Here is a 25,345-nt window from a genome sequence, read left to right on the forward strand (position 1 = left end):
CCTCTTCAGTGGAATTTACTTAATTACTATTAACTCTTGAGTTTTTGCTATGATGGGTGTGTATTGAGTGTATTCTATATTTCAACATATCAGTAACCACCTGAACCCAAGCAAAGCATCCTTATTCTCAGGGGTGTCGCCCCAAATTCTGGGCCCTGGGTACAAGGATTCACTGCTGTTATTTTGTGCTTTAACTATTGAAAAATAGCACATATACAAGCTCACAGCGCAGCACTGAGTGCTGCGCTGTGAGCTTGTACCCCCATCTCAAAATATTTAGTTCCAGGGACCCCCAGAAGCAAACTTTTAGTTACAAACATCTGTTTAAAAAAATACATATATTCAAAGATTCTTTTCAGAATATATCTAGCGCTGTGAGCTTGTATATCTGCTATTTTTCACTAGCTAAAGTATAAAATAATTAGGGCCTCCTCCACCTTGGGCCCTGGTAACTCAGTTACTAACAATGAAATGAAATCTCTATTTCTACCAATGACTTTTCAATATTCGATTCAACAATAAAATAATTCAATGGCACACAATCAAATGAAAAAGAAAACAAATAACAAGCAAAATGCAACAAAACTCTAAATGAAATACCAAACAAATAGGCCTATAAGTTAACTCCCAAAAATAAATCAAAGAAACACAAAACAAACAAGCAAACAATCATGTACCTTAGTCTGCTAACCTATGGTGCTCATGGATGAATGGAAAAGCCACCTTGAACTTCAGGCAGCAAGCAGGCACTGTGTAGACCAGGGGTAGGCAACCTTAGGCACATGCAGGGGCGTCACAAGGGGTAGGAAAGTGGGACTGAGTTACTAGGGCCCAAGGTGGAGGGGCCCTAGTAACGTTAGCTATTGAAAAATAGCAGATATACAAGCTCACAGCGCGGCACCGAGTGCCGCGCTGCGAGCTTGTAGATCTGCTATTTTTGAAAATGTGTGCAAATCTTTGAATATGTATTTTTTAAGCGAACATTTGTAACTCATATATTTTGCTTCCGGGGGGGGGGGGGGGGGGGGGGGGGGATCACTGACATTTTCACAATTTTTCAAAAATAGCAGATCTACAAGCTGTGAGCTTGTATATCTGCTATTTTTCAATAGTTAACATTCATGGGGGGCCCGCAGTGAATCCTTGTACCCGGGGCCCAGAATTTGGTGTGACGCCCCTGGGCACATGTGCCAACGTTGGCACAGGGGAGGGTGACTGACCACTGGCACGAGTGTGAGAGAGAGGACTTTTCTTCTAAAATTAAACACACATATATTTTAAGTCCCCTCACATCTGCAAATTACATTCAATTATTCATTCCAACTCTGCATGAGGGAGTCTGGGAGATTGGTGAGAGTATTGTTCATTACAGTAAAACAATAAAATAAAGGTTGTATATGGATCGAAATCTGTATAAAATATTCAATGTTGACGTGGTGTCATAACTAATCTAAATGCCGATATGGCACACTGACTATAAGTGACTATCAATTAAATGAAAACATGGCACATCATTTCAAAAAGGTTGCCGACCCCTGGTGTAGACAATGAACCATTTCAGTCAGACTGATTCAACTGAGTGTGGAGATTGAGTGAATGTTTCAGACAAACATACCTTGCCGGGCCTAGTTCAAAACTAGCCCTGAATACATGACGGTCATATAGGTCTACATGACCGTCATGTTTCCACCTCAATCTGGCTTCTTGTGAGGTACACAAAGAGCAACGGTTTGAGCTACAAACGTCAGATTTCAAAAATAAAGTGCTTAACCAAGTCTCATTTCGGTCAGAAATGATGCCGTTCAAACAGAATTACATGCCGCTCCTGGATTGTTTAATAAAAAGCATTTTTATCCGACAAATTTCTGCTTTCCATTGTATTTCCTGGTTTTCCCAGAGCCCTCTAGTGGAGAGTCGCGTCATCTCCACTAGAGGGGGAAAACCAGGAAAAACAAGGGAAAAGAGGATAAAAATGCTTTTTATCAAACAATCCGGGAGCGGCATGTAATTCTGGTTGAACGGCATCATTTCTGACCGAAATGAGACTTGAATAAGCACTTTATTTTTTAGATTTGACGTTTGTAGCTCAAACCGTTGCCCTTTGTCTACCTTACGAGAAGCCAGGTTGAGGTGGAAACATGACGTCATGTATATGGCCTTGCTGTGCAGTGTGTGAAACGAAAAGTGACAGGAAGTACCAAAATAAAAGTTAAAGGAAGTTTCAAATTAAGGTAACTGAAAATAAATGTAAATGACAAATTAACTTCAAATTAAAGAAATTGTTGAAGTTAAAGTCACAGACACTTACAAATATGATATATAACATATCAATGATTATAGGCTATTGTACATGCTTGTACGGTACCACACCTAATACAAAAGTATATATGGTCCAACATTTCACAATGACAGTTCATAATAAATACAATAAATAAATACACATAAATACACTGGAGAGCATATCTCAACACCCCCACTTGATCTTACTCACATTGTTGTTGTTTTTTTTTTTTTTTTTTTTTTACAATATAATACAATTTAAGCATGTTTCTCCAACAAAGTCTCTTTCTACATTCACCATGTCATAATCAATACCACATTTACATTTTGGCTGCAATAATCACATTTAATAATGTTACTTTCAAATAATCAGTTCATCACCCCAAACAAAATGAACACTTTTTCTTTCTTTTGATATTTGTATCTGATCTTACTTTGAAACGTGTTATTCGCCTTTGCTTTGAAGTACTTTACCGGAAGTTGTCACACGGGCGCCTCTTCTCGCATACGTCCCGCTTCACGGTGGCCTCGCTCTGGATTGGTGCTTTTCAAAGACTAGCAGGCTGCTGGTTGGCTGGGATTTGAACTGCTGCTGCTCCGCGGCCAATTCGAAGAGAAGATCAGTCACAATCTCTACGGAAACACTGGCCGCATCAACACATTTCACTGGGAGGTAAAAAACCTTTTGCTTTCGGGTTTTTTGGGTTGTAATATAAGTTATTTATTTGTCAGTTGCGTTGCACACGATGGCGAATCCACTTGGACCCTAAAATGAGATTTGATCAGCCTGCGATGTTTGTTTATTATCGTAGAAAATACGCCCTGAAGTGTGGAGAAACTGGGCAGTGAGCCACGACTCACGAGTTCTGTTTTGAATAATGCGTTATGTTGTATCAAAGGTCGAATTTACCTGAATATAAATCATGTAACGTTTACGTAAGCAATGCTTCATGTGTCCGTTCGTTGTTGGAGCGATGTTGTGTGTGTGTTTTGAAATGTCAAAACACGTTTCTTTTTCGTCCCTAAGGAACAATGGAAGACTATCTGAAGATAGAGAAGATCGGAGAGGGTAACTGTTTTTGATATTTACCGTTAGTCTGATGCACAACCGTCGCTAACATTACAATACTCATTTAAACGGTTTATTTATGCTTATTTAGGACGGAAACTGCTTGTAATCATGACGTTTCCCAGGCCCTTGTAATATATTTCATTGTCTATGAGGGACACATCATGCTTATGTTCCCAAGCCTTTTCTCTGGCATGTTGCTCAAGGGCAGAAATCTGTTCTAATCTGTATTTGTTTAGCCTATTCATTTTACCTATTGATTCATTGATGTATAAATGCAATGATTTAAAGCAAATCACGCTTCCTCATGTTATGTTGTTACTTTATTTTTTAAATGAACAGTTTAGCTGTATTCTAATGACACAAAATAGTAGCCAACTGCTTGCCATCGTACTGCTGTTGGGTGTCAGTTGTTAATCTGTCTGTGTTCTGCTCTCATAGGAACCTATGGGGTGGTGTACAAAGGTAGACACAAGGGCACTGGGCAGATCGTGGCCATGAAGAAGATCAGACTGGAGAGTGAGGAGGAGGGAGTCCCTAGTACTGCTGTCAGAGAGATCTCACTGCTAAAAGAACTACAGCACCCCAATGTTGTACGGTATGTGCGTGCGTGTGTGTGGTGTGGGGGAACTAATGTATAATGGTAGGGGGGTTATGGTTGACTATTGGGATAGGACAGTGGTTCTCAACCTGTGGGTTCCCGAATTATTTAGGGGGTCCGTCCCCAGATGATTAACTTAATGTGCAACATTGTTTCTCACTCAACAGTAAACAAACACATTTCTAAAATGCTACTTTGAGCACTTTTTGATACCTCTAAACCTAAAAGGGCAAGGTAAACATTGGCAAAATTGTCAAATATTAGAGGCAGAAATTGTGAAAATAGCCGATCTACATGCTCACAACGCCTCGCAACGTGAGGTGTTGTGAGCATGTAGATCTGCTATTTTCACAATAGAACCGTGTTGTAGAAAATGTAATGGCTCAACTCTTTAGCCCCTTTTCGACTGCAGTTTTAGCACCACACCACACTAAACCACACCACACCGCACCACATAAAAATATCTACATTTTCCATTACAAAAAAGTACCCCTATCGGTAAGAAACAAATTGACCCTTTTAACTGTGATTATAATACAATATAAATTTGTATTACAACTATCCTAATTATAATGCACTGTAATGGATTATAACTGTGATTATAATACATTATAAAGTATTAATGTATTACTATGATAATTAAAATACACTATAATAGATTATAATAGTGGTTATAACACAATAGAATCTATTATCATGTATTACAACTATATCCTGGTGGTCTAAATGAAAAGTCAGTGAGTGATCAGTCATTATCAAGTGTCTGGCCCTGCTTGGCCTAGCTCAGACCTACTCTAGAGTGGATACTTTTTAGTACCCTGTTTAGTACCACTTTCACACCACTCTACCCAGGTCCTTGTAGTGGAAAACCTGGCACAAGTGGGCGGTGCGGTCGGTGTGGAGTGGGGTGGTGTTGGGCCAGTGGAAAATGGGCTTTTTAGTGCTCATCGGGGTGGATCCCCAGGTAAAATATGGTTATTTTGGGGGTTGTGGCCTGAAAAGGTTGAGAACCTCTGGGATAGGACAATAGTCCCCCACAAGAATAGGACAATAGTCCCCCACAAGAACCCTAGTCCAAGGTCAGATCATATTATGCCCCATACAAGATCTCATATGGTACTGTACCATAAAGCCTAGGATGACAAAACAAAAACATTGATCACCTCTTCTTAATCACAATAATAAGCTTTAAAGCTCCAATTCAGAATGTATTTAAATGTAATGTGTCTTGGTAGAGTATGATGCAATACAATTAGCACATGATCTGCAGTGTGGTCTAACTCTTCAATTTAGACCCTTGGTGGACTTAAAAGTTGTGTAATGAATTATAGCTTTATGTCATAAACTGAGCATAATTCATTTTCCATGTATGTCTATACATTGTATACGTAATTATATGTTTTTTGTAACTTCCATATGTTTGTGTGTTTTGTCCAGACTGCTGGATGTTCTGATGCAGGAATCTCGTCTCTACCTCATCTTTGAGTTCCTGTCCATGGATCTGAAGAAGTACCTGGACAGCATCCCATCTGGACAGTACATGGACACTATGCTGGTCAAGGTAAGTGTGTGTGTGTGGACTGTGGACTGTGTGGACTGTGTGCATGATAGCGGTAGGGGTCACCAATATAACATTACACTGTTGTGGACAATGATACTGGTATATTTTAATTTTCATTATATTTTAACAGTTCATTTATTTATTATTATTATTTTGTGATAGTGATAAGCACGAACAATGCCATGCCACCAATGAGGAAAAACCTGGAGTAAAATGCCCGTTTTGACAATTACCTTTTTTTATGAAAGTCTCAGTTATTAATAGCGCAAGTTTGTTTCTATAAAGTGCAAATAGCCAATGTACAAGCTTGTAGATTGGCTATTTTTGGTATTTATGGGAAAAAAAATCACACCTGTGTGTGACGTGAGCGGTGCTGATGATGATGATCATAGACCCACCGGTGTGCAATGTGAACTGAAGTTATGAATGACACCAAGCCGTCTCTCCCTGCAGAGCTACCTTCACCAGATCCTGGAGGGCATCGTGTTTTGCCATTGTCGGCGAGTTCTCCACAGGGACCTGAAGCCACAGAACCTCTTAATTGACACCAATGGTGTCATCAAGCTGGCTGACTTTGGCCTGGCCAGGGCCTTTGGAGTGCCTGTCAGAGTCTACACACACGAGGTGAGGAATTCACCTCCCATTCCCTCCATAGCCATACACAAATAGGCATATCGTATCTACGGTCAACTAACTCCCCTTTTTTTAATGACAAATGCCCTCAAAATGAGCAAATGCATTAATTTTATTTCAATTTCATGCTCCTGGAAATGTATTACAGTTTAGGCATTTAGCAGACGCTTTTAATCCAAAGCGGCAAGCTTTTAATCCAAAGCGACTTACAATAAGCAGGTAATACACATCACTATAATAAGCAAGATAATATGTCAGTACATTAACAACAATATAACAAATGCATAGGAATATCAATCTAGAAAAACAATATCATGGGTAGACCACCACGCATCTAATTAGTAAAAACTTCTAAAACCTAATGCTATCTAGCTTCATGTATGGTCATTGAGGGAAGGGGAGTGTTACAGTAGTGCTATGGGTTTAGGTGAAGTCTGAATAGGTGAGTCTTCTTCAGTCCACGGCGGAAGCTATGGAGTGAGTCTGTAGTTCTAAGTGTGACAGGGAGTTTATTCCACAGTTTGGGGGCCAGGAGGGCAAATTGTCTAGGACGAGGGTCCTCTAGGAATAGGGTAGGGTCACCATGCTCTTGGTTGCCTTGTAGGTCCTCACCAATGTTTTGAATTGGATATGGGCAGTTTGGGCACTGTCCAGTGAATGGAACGCAAAAGCAGTTTTATTCCTAACATATTTTTGTGAAGTGATGTTGCGTTGTGACATTATTGTCAAAGCATAATTCAGGCTTCAGCTGCAGGTGACACTGTACCTCATTTTAGAAATTCTCCATCCAAAGTGAATGCCATGAACATTGACAAAATAATTAATGGAATGTGTCAATTTATCAGTTCTAACACGTGGCTAAATAGAGTATTTAATCTGATGTCAAAAACAGCAACACTCGGATTTACTATTCAAAAATGTAAAAAAGAGAGAGAGATGTACAGTCTGTACATCGGTACAGACTGTCAACAGGGGGTCCTCCAAATCTTTGTGTGATAGAAACTTTTTTTTATCCTTTTTATATTAACCACTTGAACCCTAGCGTCCATATTCTGATAACTTTAGCCAAAAATAGCAGATCTACAAGCTCACAACGCCTCGCGCTGCGAGGCATCTTGAGCTTGTAGATCGGCTATTTTTTGGCAAAGCGCTTTGGTGTAGAGGGGGAAAAAGAGCAGACTAAGTACAGAGTGAAAGTTTAAGTTTTGACAGCTTCAAGTGGTTAAATATCTGAAAACACACATTGACATGAATCCAAAATACACTGATGATTGTGCTGGCAAACAATGAAACTATATGGAATTTATGAACAGGTTGTGGGGGTCCCTGCTTCATCTCTCTCTCAACTAAGGGGTCCTTGGCCTGAAAACGTTGAAGACCCCTGCTGTACAGGATACATTGCTAGTACTTCCATCCCAGGTATTGGCTAAAAGCTGTCCTCTCTTCCCCAGGTAGTAACACTGTGGTACCGGGCACCTGAGGTGCTCCTGGGTGCGGCACGTTACTCTACACCCGTTGACCTGTGGAGCATCGGGACCATCTTTGCAGAGTTGGCCACGAAGAAACCACTCTTCCATGGAGACTCGGAAATAGACCAACTCTTCAGGATCTTCAGGTGTGTGTGTGTGTGTGTGTGTGTGTGTGTGTGTGTACATTTACCAGTACTATGGTTCATTCAAAATGGAGCCAAATAATAGAATTGTTTACATTCATTTGGCACTTGCCACTTACCAACTTTTAACACTTCGCCAGCCGAAATAGAATGGCTAGTTGGTAGATTAGCCGTGAAATTTCTATTATTATATTATGATCTGAACCGCATTCATTTTACAAGACCTTCAGCGCTATATCACGTGGTCTTCATCCCCCATAACCATCAGGCGATCCCCGTTGTATTCTCACCACAGTCACCAGCGGAATTCCTCCATCTGCATTGGCTTAGAGTGGCAGATCCGTTCACGTAAATGTCTGCTCAAATAATCCAAGTATGACTCTAGAGTAGATATGAACATTTTCGCTAGCTTAGCCCCCAGCACTCCAGCTATGCGAGTACTAACGTATGAACAGAAAATGGACGGCAGCTGGGAACATTACAGGGAAAGGACCTGTATTTTATTTTATTTTTTACAACAAGGGTTCATATTTTAGATTGTAATTAGAGAAAAGAAAAGAAGAGTGTTAAAATGTTTTCATTTACTTCTTTCTATTGTTTTAGTGATTTTAGTATTTTGATTTCAGTGGGTGGGGGCATGCGTGGCTAAATTTATTTTTAGGCACAACAAGGCGTCAATTTCTTTGTTACTATTTACACCAGCCCCCATAAGTCACATCTGACCATGAAAGATTGCAGTGAAAGATTGGGAAAGGGCTTATTGTGTCAAAAAATACATACTGTATTTGCAATACATAATGCATGCCCCCAACCTGGGGAAAAATAGAAAGAAGTAAATGAAAACATTTTAACACTCATCTTTTCTTTATTCTAATGACTATCTAAAATATGAACCCTTGTAAAAAAAACAAAGTTGTCCTTTAACAGTCAGTGTTTTGAAAATAAATCGCAATCCATTTACGTCTGATTAATTTACACCTATTGGTAGGGCTGTCACGATATGACATTTTACATGACGATTAATTGTCACTTTTCATTTCTGTTTGGCTTTTAGGCTTTGAAGTTGTACATGGTAGATATGACACATAACCTAAATATACAAAGAAATTACTGACATATGATATTTGACAACTTACTACTTAAAAAATAACTTTGATAGTGGAAATAGCCGATCTACAAGCTCACAACGCGTCGCGATGCGACGCGTTGTGAGCTTGTAGATCTGCTATTTCCACTATTTCGGACATTTTCAACATTCACGATTATGACAAAATAATTGCGATAATGTCAAATAATCACGATTAGACGAGTATGTAATAATTGTGACAGCCCTACCTATTAGAATGTTGATAAAAGCTCTGCAGTCTGTATTCTCACTAAAGACTGCAAGAAGCTTTGAAGTGAAAAATGAATGAAGTTGAACATGCCTTTTTAAAATGAAGGATTTGTCCTGCAGGTGGTGCTAGAGGATTGGTCATGGTGTCATTAAAATCAGTTGGGCTGCCATGTATTCTACCTTTAGAACAGTGGTTCTCAACCTTTTCAGGCCGCGACCCCCAAAATAATCATATTTTAACTACCCCCCCCCACCCTGACGAGCACTGGCATTACATTACATACATACATTACATTTTGTATATCACAGTTCTATTGTGAAAATAGCAGATCTACATGCTCACAACGCCTCGCAATGCGAGGCGTTGAGAGCATGTAGATCTGCTATTTTCACAATTTCTGCCTCTAATATTTGACAATTTTGCCAGTGTTTAATTTGTCATTTCAGAGGTATTAAAAAGTCCTCAAATTAACACTTTAGAAATAAACTTTATGTTCGTCTGTTTACTGTTGAGTGAGAAAACAGTGTTGCACGTTAAGCTAATCATCTCGGGACCCCCCCAAAATATTTTGGGGACCCCGAGTCCCGACCCACAGGTTGAGAACCACTGTATTAGAATATGAGATCTCTTGTGCAAAGTTGATATTTTGACTTGAGGGGGTTACTGAAGAAAAGGTCACGGGGTCACTCAAATAGATTTAATGGGTTCACAAATGTATCTACGCATTTCTGCCCACAAAGCCAAGGTGTAGTAAATGCGTTTTTGTACACTCCGACTTATTTATGAAACCCAAAGGTCAAAAAATTAGCCTTAGTGATTTGGGGGATAAACAAATACCTCAGTAACAGATAGTAATAACAGATATAGACATATACAAATGGATATACAATTAGTGTAATATCACTTATAGGCCGATATCTCATTTTGCTGACCAGTTGACGCACTTTTAAACCCATTTATCAGGGATTCCTGTTTTTTCATAGTTACTAGTCTTTGGCTTTGTGGGGCAGGGGTCTTCAACAGGGGGTCCTCAGAGTTACTACAGGGGGTCCTCCAAACCTTTTTATATTAACAGCTTGACCCCCAAAATAATCATATCTTAACTGGGGACCCCCCACCCTGACAAGCACTAAGATTTGAGGCATTACATTTTGTATAACACGGTTCTATTGTGAAAATAGCAGATCTACATGCTCACAACACGAGGCGTTGTGAGCATGTAGATCTGCTATTTCTGCCTCTAATATTTGACAATTTGGCCAATGTTTAATTTATCATTTTAGGGGTATTAAAAGGTCCTTAAATTGTCACTTTAGAAATGTGCATATACCCTCTATACACTTAAACCTTACGTTGGTTTGTTTATTGTTGAGTGAAAAAACAATGTTGTACATTAGGTTAATCATCTGGGTTTTTTTTTTTTTTTTTTTTTTCATGGCCATGGTAAAAATCATCTGGAATGATAATTCCAAACATGATTTCTTTTTTCTTTTTTTTTTCTTTTTTTTTTCTTTTTTTTCATATCACCCAGTACTACAAATAGGTGTTTCTGATCTAAAATAATCTGAAAGCAGTGCTTTGTTAAATGTTATGAACAGGGTATCCTCGTACAGTAATAGAGACACACTAACTGTGGTAGCTGAGAGATGCTGGTGCTGTTCATCATCGCAGATTGTAACACAAAATCAACATCATATTTATTTATTGCCCAGCCCTACCACACATCTAAATAATTATCTTGCATTTAGCAGATAGTAATAATAATAGAACACTGACAACCCTGTCTGACAGTCTGCATGTTCACACAAACTTTCAACCCAGAATGAATAGACAGCTTTCTAAAAATGTATTATTTCATCAATCATCATGGAGTCCACGATTGTATGGTGATGTAGTGCAAATGGTCATGGCTGTTGGTGTAGCCTGCAACACCACATGGCACTCAGAAATCTACATGTTTTACATGAGCATAGGAGGCCCCCTAGCTCATCTGGAACTAACTTGTGTCACTGATTTCTCTTACTCTGCTTTACTGGCTAGAACTATTTTACTTGCCCGTGGTTTACTGAGAGCCAACGTCTAGTTGGTACAACAGTGAAAGTGGTTTTCCACTCCACAGCGTGTTCTGCTAAAGTGGGCGTGTTCCAAACGGCCAAAACATCCCAGTCACAAGCTACTGAATGACTGCCACTTGGTCTTGGTGCAAACCTCTGTGAAAAAGTTAAAAAGGGGCACGGTGGCGCAGTGGTTAGCGCTTCGCCTCACAGCTAGAAGGTCCTGGGTTCGATTCCCGCCGGGGGACGCTGTGGGTGCTGGGGGCGTGTTTCTCCCTCCGCGTCATCAGCGCCCACACCCTAGGTGGGGTCGGTGATAGGGCCTTTCTGTGTGGAGTTTGCATGTTCTCCCCGTGTCTCCTAGGGTTGATACCCTCACAAAAACATGCAGTAATCCTGGTCTCAATAATGCCTCCCCCTGGCCAGCCGGGGCGCTTGATGGAGGGGAAAGGAACTGGTTGGAATAACGTGTTCCTTCCACGCGCTACGTCCAAACCAGGGAAATCCCCACTGTCAGGTGAAAAGAAACAACTTGGACTACTCATGCATTGAAGGAAGCATGAGGTCAGTCCGTTGTCTCCCCAGGCACGGCAGAGGGAGAGCAGAGCCCAGGATTACATAGGCAATTGGCACTGGGTGAAAATGGGTTGCAAAATCGTGGGATAAAAAATATATTTAAAAAAAAGTTAAAACTTTCCTCAACCACATTTTGCCAACTCCCCATCTCGCTTTTTACTGTATTATTGTCATTGTCTTTGCTATAAAACATTGTTTATACCTGTATATTATTATGTTATTGGTTTTATACGAGCTATCTATGTATCTAATATAGATTATCAGTACAGTTTCTTTTCTTTTTTTTGACTAGTGAAAAAAAGATTTTACATGACTATGAAAAGCAGGGTTGCATTCAGGGGTTTAGTCAATCCAAGGCAGGCTAATTAAATATGTAAACAAAATGAGAACTAATTTCCAGTATTCTTATTAACCACCGGTCGTCTTTCTTCTCCAGAACCCTGGGAACCCCCAACAATGATGTGTGGCCTGATGTTGAATCCCTGCCCGACTATAAAAACAGCTTCCCCAAGTGGAAGGGTGGCAACCTGCCCTCCATGGTCAAGAACCTGGATAAGAATGGCTTGGACCTGCTACACGTACGTACACTCTACATTTAACCCATTTAGAACGGGTACACATTATTGTGTATCGTTATTTTGTGCTTTAACTATTGATACAAGCACCGAGTGCCGCGCTGCGATCTTGTAGATCTGCTATTTTTTTTAAATCGTGAAAATTAGAATTTTGACCCGATTCTATAAGTGTCTTTTGAATCCTTCTAAGGTTTTTTTAAAAACCCCATGTTTCTATATGTCAGCAATCTGGCCAGCCATCGTCAAAGAAAAGGTCCTTTTCACTTAACTGGAGCTCAGTTAGTCTGTTCTTTTGAGAGACTACTATGTCAGTGGTTCTCAAACCTTTTCATGTGAACGACCCCCAAAATGATATGTATTTGGCCACGGACCCCCATCTCAAAGTATTTAGTTCCAGGGACCACCCAGAAGCAAAATGTGAGTTACAAACGTTCGCTTTGAAAATGCATATATTCAAAGATTTGCACACATTTTCACGACTTTTTCAAAAATAGAAGATCTACAAACTCGCAGTGCCGCGCTGTGAGCTTGTAGATCTGCTATTTTTCACTGGTTAAAGCATTCAATAATTCTAGGCCTAAATGGGTTCATATTGTGACTAGGGATGGGAAGATATGAAAATGTCATATCACGATTATTGTGACCAAAGAAATCACGATCTACGATATTATTGTGATAATCAAAATATCCTCAACATCCATTATCCTGGGGCGGAATATTTGCAAAAAAAGAATAGCCGATCTACACGCTCACAAGTCACAAGTTGTGAGCTTGTAGATCTGCTATTTTTTGGGAAAGAGATTTGGTAGAGAGTGAAAAAAGACTATCAAGTATGTATATTATAAGTACGTTTTACCAATAGAGGGTTTAAGTGGTACCGGATATGCAGCTCAGCAAATAAAAGTTGAATTGAACCCAGTGCATGACGGAGGATAATTTCACGATACTCAATCTCCACGATACGATTATCGTGAGTGTTTTTTTTTTTTTTTTATCACGAAAAACAATAATATCACTTATCGTCCCATCCCTAATTGTGACTTGTTTTTGTTTTGTTTTTGATGTGCCCACTTGTGCATTATGTCTATCAGTGCAAATTGTAATCCAGGATCTCTGAAATATCATTGTTGTTCCTACTACTTAACTCATTGACTGCCAAGGCCCGAGTTTCCCGAGTTATTACAGTAGTCCCAGGCTGCCACAGCCCAAGTTTCCCAAGTTGGAAGCCATTTTGAAAAAAAAAAAAAAAATCTTTTTTCAAAAATTGTTTTTATAAAAAAAAATCTAAAAATGCCTCAAATGTATTAGGCATGATCGCAATTGCGAAATTGCATTTTTAGCCCCATAACAAACGCATCTTTCAAAATGTCAAAAATGGCTGTTTTGTCTGACTTTGAAGGCTTGTATCTCATGAATGCCTGAACGGATTTCCAAGCGGATTTTTTTGTTTGAAAGCTGTTAAAAAGTACTACATATATGGTGCATGGGCGTGCACGATCCGTGCACTAAAAATTGATCCGTGCACTAGAAATTTAAGAACGTGGCATCCTGGTACTTGGCGGCCATCTTGAAAAGGGCATTCAATGAGTTAATCCTCCCACTGACATTCAGTATTGACGGAACAAACAAAGTCGTCAAAAAAACAAGTAAACTATTGCTAGCTTTTGCCACTGACTGAAGTTCTTATGATGCAAATTGTACTTCACACATGCACAGATAATGCTAGCCTACATAGTATCTCGACAAAGATTAATTAAATGTACAATATGTTTGAGCCATACATACAATGGAATGTCTTGTTTTTTCACATGAGGTTATGTTATACATCTTTGCAATACAATGACCTTGAGTGTACCTCAATGCAGGGGTCTTCAACAGGGGGTCCACGGTCCAGGACCCCTTGGGGGTCCTTAGAGCTACAGGGGGTCCTCCAAATCTTCCAATCTTTTTTATTTTAGCAACTTGAAACCTTGTGCCATATTCTGAGAACTGTAGCCAAACATAGCAGATCTACAAGCTCACAGCGCGAGCGCGAGGCATTGTGAGCTTGTAGATCGGCTATTTTCGGCAAAGAGGTTTGGTGTAGAGGGGGAACAGAGCAGACTAAGTACAGAGTGAAAGGTCAAATGTATTATGTAATGACGGCTCAAGTGGTTAAATATCTGGAAAAAGAAATGTTACGTGAATCCGAAAAACACTGACGATTGTGCTGTCAAACGATGAAACTGTATGGAATCTCTGAAAAGCTTGTGGGGGTCCCTGCTTCATCTCTCTCTCAACTAAGGGGTCCTTGGCCTGAACACTTTGAAGACCCCTGCATTAATGGTTTTAATCACTTGTGTACACTCATGCTTTAATATGCACTCTTGGTTTCTTTTTTACTTTCTCTCTATAGAAAATGCTGATCTATGATCCTCCCAAAAGAATCTCTGCCCGACAAGCCATGGCACACCCTTATTTCGACGACCTGGACAAATCCATCCTGCCCTCCAGCTCGTGCAAGATGTGAGACATGGAGAACCCCTGATCGAAATCCTTCTCAGTTGGGTGTCAGAGCCATACAGATGCAATAAGATACTCTTTATCCCATACATCACTTTATGACATACACACACATCTAGTCCAAGACGTGGACGGTTTTTCAACGGTGGCTAATCTGTGACTGCGGCTTTTCCTTGCCTTTGTAAACGGTCCGAGGATCTGTTGGAGGAAAAAAAGAAAAGTGATCTACAGTGTTGTTAAATACATGGAAACGAGACACACAATCCCCAACTATGTCAACGTATGTCTGTTTTTTCTCTTTGTTTTTGTGATCGTGTTCATCTGTTTGTGGTGTCTGTGTTTTTCTGTGTTCATTCTGTATGTTTTGAATAACTACTCTGTAAATAATTACTTGTGAAAAAAGTAAGTTGGATCACGAAGTACTATAAAGTTGCTCTTCAAAATCTATTCAATAAAAGTGCACTTTTTGAGATCCCAATGATTTTGTTTTGTTAGTGTGCCTGCTTTATCTAAAAACGTTAACAATAGATGTGACTTAAAGGTGCTTAGCTTTTGTATTTTAAACCAGGGGTCTTCAACAGGGGGTCCGGGACCCCTAGGGGGTCCTCAGAGTTACTACAGGGGGTCCTCCAAATCTTTGTGTGATAGGAACTTGGTCTTTTCCCCTCCTTTTTTATATTAACCACTTGAACCCTAGTGTCCTGAGAACTTTAGCCAAAAATAGCAGATCTACAATACAAGCTCACAACGCCTTGCAGCGCGAGGTGTTGTGAGCTTGTAGATTGCAAAGAGCTTTGGAGGGGGGAAAGCAGACTAAGTACAGTGACGGTTCAAGTGGTTAAATATCTGAAAACACATTAACATGAATCCAAAATACATGGTTGATTGTGCTGTCTAACAATGAAACTATCTGTGAACAGATTGTGGGGGTCCCTGCTTCATCTCTCTCTCAACTAAGGGGTCCTTGGCCTGAAAACGTTGACGACCCCTGTTTTAAACCATTTGTGTCGTTTTATTATTGTATTTAGTATATTTTCAGTGAGCACGAGTGGATCGGTTTTCAGTATTGCCCTTTGAAGGTGACCTGTCTGTTAGAACCTGCAAGAAGGCTGCACACGATAAATACTCCCTCCTGTCCTGACTGTGTTTGTAGGCTTATGCTGTTTGGATGGGAGACAGCCAGGATAAGCTCATAATGAAGGACAGAAATGGGAAATGAGAACAATCCGCCTCAACCTTTTTGTAGACCTTGCCAGTAGGCAGAGGAAGATACTTTACTCCAAATGTTTCATACTGTTCAATCTGTATCAGCCTCATGGTGGCACAATATAGGCTACTAGTACGCTTTAAGTTATGTCCTATAACTTAGCATTTTTGCAAAACATTTTTTGCTAATACTTCTGAGATTTTCCCCAAAGCTCACACCAATTGATTGCTACGCATACACTGGAGTCATGTGATAAACAGTAAACATGTATGATCAAAGGTCTTTGATACCGATTTACAGATATAGTGCCGTTTTCAGGCTGCAATACCCTAAAACAGTGGTTCTCAAACTGTGGTATGTGTACCACTGGTGGTACATGGGCACCCCTCTGGTGGTACTCAGAGGAGTTTCCCAAAAATAAGAAAATATATATAAGTGAAGTGAAATATTTATATTATACTACAGGTAGTTCTTCTGACCAAGCAATTGATTGAAATAGGCTCTCCAGCTGTGCTGAAATGAGCATGACATCACACCTAGCCGTTAATAGAGGATTTGAGAACGGATTAATCACATTAGAAATATCATCAGTTTGCATGGGAAGTTCAGATATATAAATCTGTTTGATGACCCGGTCAACAAATTATTGGCTTAGAAATGCAACAAAAACTAAAAAATCTTCATGAATTCAAGGAATAAATTGGCCACCTGTGTTAACTGTGCATATATGGGGTGGGTCTACGCACCTGTATTTTAACATACCGGTTTATGGTGGTACTTTGAGAGACACATATTTTCTGAAGTGGTACTTGGCGTAAAAAGTTTGAGAACCACTGCCCTAAAATACAGTATTTTCTGGACTATAAGGCGCACCTGACTATAAGGCGCACCGTCAATGAATGGTCTATTTTCAAACTGTTTTCATATATAAGGCGCACCTGACTATAAGGCGCACATAATAGACGCTACCGTTGCGTTATGCATCCAACAGATGGAGCTGTGCTAAAGGGAATGTCAATGTCAATGAATGATCCATATATAAGGCGCACTGGACTATAAGGCGCACTGTAGTTTTTTGAGAAAATTAAAGGCTTTTAAGTGCGCCTTATAGTCCGGAAAATACGGTAATCATTTGAACTGGGGACTCACCCCCCCACCCTGAGAAACACTTGGAATTGTTGGAGTTGAGACATCACATTTAGTTGGACTCGGTTCCACAGATAAATATTGTGAAACTAGTGAGGCGTTATGAGCATGTAGATCAGCTATTTTCATAATCTATTCTATTTTAAGTATTAAAATGTCTTAAAAGCCCTTAAAATCACTTATTTACTGTCATCTGACAGATAAAAAAATAAAATAACACATCATGTAGTTGAGAACCACCACTAGGCAGACTCACTCCCAAAACTAAGCACTTGCACATCTGCCCATAAGGGCCACCACAAATGCAAAATGTTGCACCGTAAGATAAGTTGTATACTCTTTCCTCCCAGCAACTGCCTATGATCCTGGCAGCTGCTAGCCTAGTTCCAGACCCTGAATCGCTAGCCACACACCTTTAAATTGTTGTTTTAAGTGAAACGAAATGTCAATTCAGGCCGAGTGTCAGGCTAGGCAGCTGCTATATGGCATGGCAACCCAGCTTGGTGGAGATGATGAGTTCCTGTTCCATGAAGTGTCACTTTCAGGTTGGTTCATGTTTTCAAAAGGTGACACTCCTCCTGTCTTCTGTTCCAGTTCATTTCCCCATAGCTTTGATTGATTGGCTCATCAACTGGAAACTGATGGTGAAACTAATTGATTATGTGTGTTTGAGCCTGCTTGTTTGCCAAATATCAGACTTGCTGTTGGTCATCCTTTGCCTGTCACAGCAGCTCACAAATCCTGCTGCTGCGTTTGCACCCAGCAGATATGAGAGTCATAGGACAAAAAAATCTAATTCCATTCCATCATATAAAAGATGTGTAGAGACAAGGTGGGGACCCTGATGAAGGCCCTACGAGGCTGAAACGCGTCGGTCGTTTTTTTTTTACATTGCTGCCATGATTTAAATAAAATAGTTTTCTACTTGCAAGTAACAGAGTTGCCTTGGATCTTGTCTAATAATCGGAGGATATCTTTAGAAATAGTGTCAAATCCTGGAATAAATTCCTTACCAAAAAAAATCTTCACCAATGTGTTTGTAAAGGTGTCTAGTAACACATCTCACAAAGACTGAAATTCAGTTTCCTTAGGAAAATCTTTGACAGCTAGGGTAATTCTGGGTCTCATTCACCCCCATACTACTGTGAAAAGTGATGACTCATCACTAAACCATCATTTTATGGTCTGTTTTTAGCCCAATGAATGTTTTTTTGTGCAAAACAAATGCTTGTAATGGATTCAGAATAATTAAAAACACCTAGTTAGACGCCTCACATCCCACTTAAAGCATATTTTTTGGGAGTGATTTTTTCCCCCTATAGTATAGTGTATAGTGAGTGAATGAGACCCAGAATTACCCTAGCTGTCAAAGATTTTCCTAGGGAAACTGAATTTCAGTCTTTGTGAGATGTGTTACTAGACACCTTTACAAACACATTGGTGAAGAAATGTTTTGGTAAGGAATTTATTCCAGGACTTTTTAAGATATCCCCCGATTATAAGTTCCCCACCGTATCTCTACACATCTTTTTATAATGGAATGGAACTAGATCTATTTGTCCTCTTATCTGTATACCCTCTCCAAAGAGCACCTGTCCACACTACAGTTTTTTGCTTTACCTACGGATCCACGTAGCGCTTCTTCTACTTTTATCTAGATATGAGAGTCAATTGAGAGTTTTTGTGAATTATAACAGTTTGGATATTCAGGCTTGCTTTACTACTGTAGCATTGGAAAATGATGGGTACAATTTCAGCCCTTAAAACGCAAAAGAAAAAAAAATAGGCATACAGAAATTGATTTGATGAAGCGATGTCTTTAATAACCAAGTGAATATCTCTCCTCCTCCCCCCCAAAATGTTAACACAGTAGACCTATTCCAATTTCCTTTGTTCTGGTGATTTTGTAGTCCAGGAGAAGTCCACAGATACAAAAACTAAATTCAGGCATTACGAAATATAATGCTGTGAGACAGTGTGAGTGATATTTAATGTTTGTTTAAACCAAAAAAAAAAACATACTGATCTTTGACCTCATAGAAGGAACCCCAGAGAGGGAGGAGGAGCCTGCAGCAGCCATAAATAACATCTCTGTTCTGATCCAACAGAGGGAAGAATGATACGTTTGTGAAAAGAGGACTATCATCTGACAGTGGGAGATGAGGGTGCTATTACTGCTGTGCTTGTGTGTGTGCGCGTTAACAGGATGGGCCCACGGCAACCTGGACGATGATGACTATGATAACAGGGTGAGTGTGATCAGGGGCGTCACAAGGGGGGGGGGGACTGAGTTACCAGGGCCCAAGGTGGAGAGGGCTTAATTATTTTATACTTTAGCTATTAAAAAATAGCCGATCTACAAGCTCGCAGCGCGGCACCGAGTGCCGTAGATCAGAGGTTGTAGATCTGCTATTTTTGAAAAGTCTTGAAAATGTGTGCGAATCTTTGAATATATGTATTTTTTTAAGCGAAAATTTGTAACTCATATTTGGCTTCTGGGGGGTCCCTGGAACTAAATATTTTGAGATGGGGGTCTGTAGCCAAATACATATCATTTTGGGGGGTCCTTCACATGAAGAGGTTTGAGCACCACTGACATAGAAACAGGTTTTTCAAAAAACCTTAGAAGTAGTCTATTTGAAATATTCAAAGACTTGCACAAGTTTTCACGATAAAAAAAAAAAAAAAAGCAGATCTTCAAGCTTGTGCTGTGAGCTTGTATATCTGCTATTTTTCAATAGGGGGCACGGTGGCGCAGTGGTTAGCACTTCGCCTCACAGCTAGAAGGTCCTGGGTTCGATTCCCGCCGGGGGATGCTGTGGGTGCTGGGGGCATGTTTCTCCCTCCGCGTCATCAGTACCCACACCCTAGGTGGGGTCGGCGATAGGGCCTTTCTGCGTGGAGTTTGCATGTTCTCCCTGTGTCTCCTAGGGTTGATACCCTGACAAAAACATGAAACATGCAGTAATCCTGGTCTCAATAATGCCTCCCCCTGGCCAGCCGGGGCGCTTGATGGAGGGGAAAGGAACTGGTTGGAATAACGTGTTCCTTCCATGCGTTACGTCCATCCCGGGGAAATCCCCCCTGTCAGGTGAAAAGAAACAACTTGGACTACTCATGCATTGAAGGAAGCATGAGGTCAGTCCGTTGTCTCCCCAGGCGTGGCAGAGGGAGAGCATAGCCCAGGATTACATAGGCAATTGGAAAATGGGTTGCAAAAATCGTGGGACAAAAATTATAAAGAAAATAGTTAAAGCTATACTGTGTAAGTTTCTCACCTAGAGGTCAGTAGCTCTATAGCAAACCGCGGTCGCGTCCGTGTCTTTCGGCCGTTTTTCGCCGCGGACCGGGCCTCACACCCCCGCGTCTGCCTCCACCTCGCCGAGATCTATCTTTAGAGGGGTCCCTGGTTCCTGTGCGTTCAGGCATTCCGGAGAAACGGACTCCTTCACCCGAGTAAATGCTGTTGTTATGTTGAGGCAAGCTACACGGGCGCCTACAAATATGGCCGCCGTATTGTGATAGCGACCCCACTTCAAGATGCGCTGTGATTGGCCGGCAGTGTATAACCCTCGCTGTGATTGGCCGGTAGTGTATGATGACGTAATTTTGCCGGGAAATCCCGCCCCTGTCACGGCTAAGTAGAAAACATATAAAGAGAAGGCTTCAGAAGCTGAAAATAACGGAGTGGGTGTTCTAAAACTTTAGCGATTTAACAGTTAGGACAATTTTAAGATTTGTTTTATAAAAAAAGTTACATGGTATAACTTTAAAGCACAAAATAATGCTTAATAATGCGTTCCCCCTATGAAGAACATTCATTGGGGGCCCACAGTGAATCCTTGTACCCAGGGCCCAGAATTTGGTGCGACACCCCTGAGTGTGAGTAGAAAGAGAAGCTACACTCGCTCCCATTCTGGCAGCTGGAGCGCTCGACCCTGGCTTGGCAACCCAGCTGGCGAAGATATGAGCACAACAGGGCGCCTTTTTCCAGTTACATAAATAGCGTTCATAAACATTAATAGCCTAAAATAATTGGTGATTTGAATTAGTCAATATTATTTATCACTAGACTATGTCATTATTTGTTAATTATTAACTTTGTGACCAGATTGACGATGGATGAGAGTTGCTTTTTTAAAAACGATATTCCTCTAAAACAGCAGCACTTTACTCTTACTCATTTCCCCAGGCTGCAAAGTCCTCTAGAGGGTTGAGGAGACAGAAAAGAGCATGGGTCATCCCTCCTATCAATTATCCTGAGAACGACCGTGGACCCTTCCCCAAACCTATGGTCCAGGTGAGATCAGGTGGAAGATGCCTAAATTGTATCAGACCTACATTGTTTCCTTTGTAATTACAGTAAGTCAGTCAATCAATCAGGGATGAAGATGACATTCCTGTCAATTCTTCCACCGTTGAGCTCACATAGCTGAGGCACTATGCCAAATGCCATACAGCTGTGAAATGAAATCAGATGGTGCAAAACATATGAAGTATTGAATCTTCATCCTTTAAACTAAATGTGCTTGTGTGTACTGGCACATGTTAACGTTTCTGTTATATTTTGTTCTTTGCAGATTCGTTCAGATGGCGACACAATGCCATTGCGGTACAGCATTACTGGACCAGGAGCAAACATGCCCCCTGTTGGCCTTTTCACTATAGATAGAAATACTGGCTGGTTGTTTGTTACTCGGCCCTTGGACAGAGAGGAAAAACCCTTTTACACGGTAGGCACTGTGTCCGTGTGATGAGGATCGCACACTCTCTAATCTCATCATGGGATTAAGTGTTTTTTAAAGGCTGAATTTGTGTGTACTAGCATTCACCAAATATATTCGAATATCAAAGTCACTATTCGACGTCGTTCACCGAAGTCAAATATTCGCTTTTTTTTTTCTCTCTTTAAAAAATATACAGTTTATAAAGCTTGGCTAGATAGGAAGTCATAAGTTTGAGTTGTCAATGGTTCTCAAACCTTTTTAGGCCGTGACCCCCAAAATAAACATATTTGAACTGGGGACCCCCACCCTGACAAGCACTTGGAATCGTAGGTATTACATTTAATGTGACTCGGTTCCACAGATAAATATTGTGAAAGTAGCATGTAAATCGGCTATTTTCACAATGTGTGCCTCTTGCTTAATTAATATTTGACAGTTTGGCCAGTCTTGTCGAATATTCGTCTATTCGAATACTTTGAGGTCGAATAATTCGAAAACTAAAAATCACTATTCGTGAATGCCCTTGTGTGTACATGCATCATTACGGTCTAACTTATTTCTTAGAGCGATAGAAGTTCATTTTCCCCTTTGCTGTCTGGAATTAGGTGGCTATGTGTTTATTGTTCTAATATGTTTGTTTCTACAGCTCCAAGCCCATGCAGTGTATGCGCGATCAGGAAAGCTTGGTGAGGATCCAATGGACATCAATGTGATTGTCATCGACCAGAATGACAACAAACCTGTTTTCACCCAAGACACCTACCTGGGACAGGTCCCTGAGGCCTCACATCCTGGTAAGATAACATACATTTGTAGTTTTACAATGAAGACATGTTTGGTCTTTCACTGCATCCAGTTCATAAACTAACACTTAAGTTCTGCTGGTATCTGTCTGCTTCATTGGTTTGTCTGTCACACTGCAGTGTGAGGGCCATTGTAAAGTCTGTCTCTCCTTGTCTATTTCTGCAGGCACAGTGGTGTGTACAGTGAATGCTACAGATGCAGATGAGCCAGACAATGACAATTCAGATATCCGCTACAGCATTCTGAATCAGGATCCAAAGACTCCTGCTGATAACCTGTTTGCGATCAACCCAGTCAGTGGAGCCATCAGAGTCAATGCAGGTGGTTTGGACCGAGAGGTAAGCCGTGATTCCATTGATTAAACATTTGGGCCATCAATCCTTCAGTTAAATAAATGCCCCAAAAAATATTGATTGTACAGTGGTGGCTAAAAGTATTGGCACCCTTGCATTTGTAAAACAGAAAAAACTAAAAGAATCTTCCAGAAGCTTGGCAAATGAAAACATATATTTGCATCAACATACAGTATTTGGTTTGCATTGGAACACAACATAAAACTAGAATAAATACAGAATCCTAGCTCATTCTACAAAGACATTTGCATAAATACCGGTACTTAAATACACTGTAGTTGAATTTCAAGCGGTTTATTCACCTGGAACTCACCTGTGGCGAGTCCAAGTTGACTTTAATCTTTAGTAACCACTAATCCACCCAGTTTAAATGGAGTAAATCCCTCATTCTGCTGTTTTGTGTCACACACTGAGCATGGACCAAGTAAAACAAGGAGAGAATTGTCAGGAGGTCAGATTGCAGCCAAGCATGGACAATCTGAATGCTCCGAGTCCATCTCCAGAGACCTTGATGTTCCTTCACTGTGTGCAATCTAGACCATTGTGTATTGTGTGTATTTTTTAAACAAATGCAAGGGTGCCAATGCTTTTAGCCACTGTAGAGTTATCTCCATCTCTTAATATCAAAATTGGTAAGCAGGCGAGATGAAAAACAGATGCCTATTGTCCATTTTTGTAAGTAAAAAATCACACCCGTGTGAACTGAGCGGTGGTCGTGTGTGTGTGTGTGTGTGTGTGTGTGTGTGTGTGTGTGTGTGTGTGTGTGTGTGTGTGTGTGTGTGTGTGTGTGTGTGTGTGTGTGTGTGCCTGGCCTGGCCTGGCCTGAACGTTTGTGTGTGAGTGTGCCTGGCCTATCCTGAACAACAGCGCCCCTCCCTTAACATGTGTGGTCATAAAAAGTCCTGCAGGCTACAGACACGGACGCATACAGACAGACATACATACCCACACACACCGCCACGTATAGGAGCGTTGTGACCACCGCTCAAAAAGTAAATAGGGGAGAGCCGTCAACATTGCGTGTTGTAATAATACCTTCAACTCTTGAACTGTGTATATTTACATATGTTTCAAGAAGAAAAGTGTATTTCTGCTAAATGTCTAGATCCTTAAATAGGCTAAACTGTGTGTGTGTGTGTGTGTGTGTGTGTGTGTGTGTGTGTGTGTGTGTGTGTGTGTGTGTGTGCGTGCGTGCGTGCGTGCGTGCGTGCGTGCGTGCGTGCGTGCGTGCGTGCGTGCGTGCGTGCGTGCCAACAGCAATTCCCAAAGTACACTCTGGACATACAAGCAAAAGATTTGAGGGGAGACGGGTTGAGCGGAAAAACGAAAGTTATCCTTACAGTGGTAAGTATTGTATAGTGCTAATATGGTTGATGTAAAGGAGGCATACATACATGTTTCTGTAGGGAGCCACATTATCCTGAAAATTAAGAATGTAGTCATGTTATGTGGTAAAGGTAACTGTACTTGCTGTTGGACCTTTCCTGGCAAAATCTTCACTTCACTTTATTCTCAAACCAAACATAAAATATACTTGGTGTGTAATAAGGACATCAAATATGAAATGCCACAAGTGGACAAGATCTGGGCTGACATTAGAAGATAACCTGATGTCATTTAAATCTGCTGTCTAGGAACACTATTCAGCAACACACACGCACACTAGCAACATAAAAGGTCAATAATATCTTTTTCAATTTGTCGCATTCCTAAGACAAAAATGTGATTAGGCCTATACAGTAAATTAACGGATGGGGACCCAAATGCATTTGGGTCTCCATCCAGAATCATGACTACATCTAGACTATGTAATTATTTGTTAGTTATTAACTTTGTGACCAGATTGACAACGGATGAGAGTTGCTTTTCTAAGAACGATATGCCTCTAAAACAGCAGCACTTTACTCTTACTCATTTCCCCAGGCTGCAAAGTCCTCTAGAGGGTTGAGGAGACAGAAAAGAGCCTGGGTCATCCCTCCTATCAATTATCCAGAGAACGACCGTGGACCCTTCCCCAAATCTATGGTCCAGGTGAGATCAGGTGGAAGATGCCTAAATTGTATCAGACCTACATTGTTTCCTTTGTAATTACTGAAGTCAGTCAGTCAATCAATCAGGGATGAAGATGACATTCCTGTCAATTCTTCCACTGTTAAGCTCACATAGCTGATGCACTACGGACTACGCCATACAGCTGTGAAATGAAATCAGATGGTGCAAAACCGGTCAAAACACTTGAAGTATTGAATCTTCATCCTTTAAACTAAATAGCCTGTGTGTACTGGCACATGTTAACGTTTCTGTTATA

At 40.6% G+C, this 25,345-nt stretch overlaps 2 protein-coding genes across 3 annotated transcripts; both read left to right on the forward strand.

Annotated features, from left to right (window-relative positions):
* The first annotated feature begins 2,912 nt into the window (after positions 1 to 2,912).
* On the forward strand, positions 2,913 to 15,265 carry cdk1 (cyclin dependent kinase 1). 2 transcript variants are annotated; one of them, XM_080740486.1, is made up of 8 exons: positions 2,913 to 2,953; positions 3,308 to 3,349; positions 3,791 to 3,947; positions 5,388 to 5,511; positions 5,965 to 6,135; positions 7,596 to 7,759; positions 12,160 to 12,301; positions 14,694 to 15,265. In XM_080740486.1, the coding sequence occupies exons 2-8, from the start codon at positions 3,313 to 3,315 to the stop codon at positions 14,805 to 14,807; spliced, it is 909 nt and encodes a 302-aa protein (XP_080596612.1). In that variant the 5' UTR covers positions 2,913 to 2,953; positions 3,308 to 3,312; the 3' UTR covers positions 14,808 to 15,265. The 2 variants fall into 2 exon arrangements, with proteins under 2 accessions (XP_080596612.1, XP_080596613.1); XM_080740487.1 differs by lacking the exon at positions 2,913 to 2,953 and having other exon boundaries at positions 3,277 to 3,349.
* A 6,179-nt stretch (positions 15,266 to 21,444) lies between these two features.
* Positions 21,445 to 24,894, forward strand: LOC308296722 (cadherin-4-like; the record flags this gene model as incomplete). Its single annotated transcript, XM_080740050.1, has 6 exons — positions 21,445 to 21,453; positions 21,734 to 21,886; positions 22,527 to 22,674; positions 22,850 to 23,022; positions 24,295 to 24,381; positions 24,880 to 24,894. The coding sequence occupies 6 exons, from the start codon at positions 21,445 to 21,447 to the stop codon at positions 24,892 to 24,894; spliced, it is 585 nt and encodes a 194-aa protein (XP_080596176.1).
* Positions 24,895 to 25,345: the final 451 nt, after the last annotated feature.

This window comes from Nannobrachium achirus (genome assembly GCF_963921795.1).
Source record: "Nannobrachium achirus genome assembly, chromosome: 13".
In the NCBI taxonomy this organism is placed as follows: domain Eukaryota; kingdom Metazoa; phylum Chordata; class Actinopteri; order Myctophiformes; family Myctophidae; genus Nannobrachium; species Nannobrachium achirus.

Coding starts and splice junctions, on each gene's coding strand:
- cdk1 (XM_080740486.1), top strand. CDS start 3,313: ATGGAAGACTATCTGAAGATAGAGAAGATCGGAGAGG. Junction 3,350..3,790: donor GATAGAGAAGATCGGAGAGG/GTAACTGTTTTT, acceptor CTGCTCTCATAG/GAACCTATGGGGTGGTGTAC. Junction 12,302..14,693: donor ATGGCTTGGACCTGCTACAC/GTACGTACACTC, acceptor TTCTCTCTATAG/AAAATGCTGATCTATGATCC.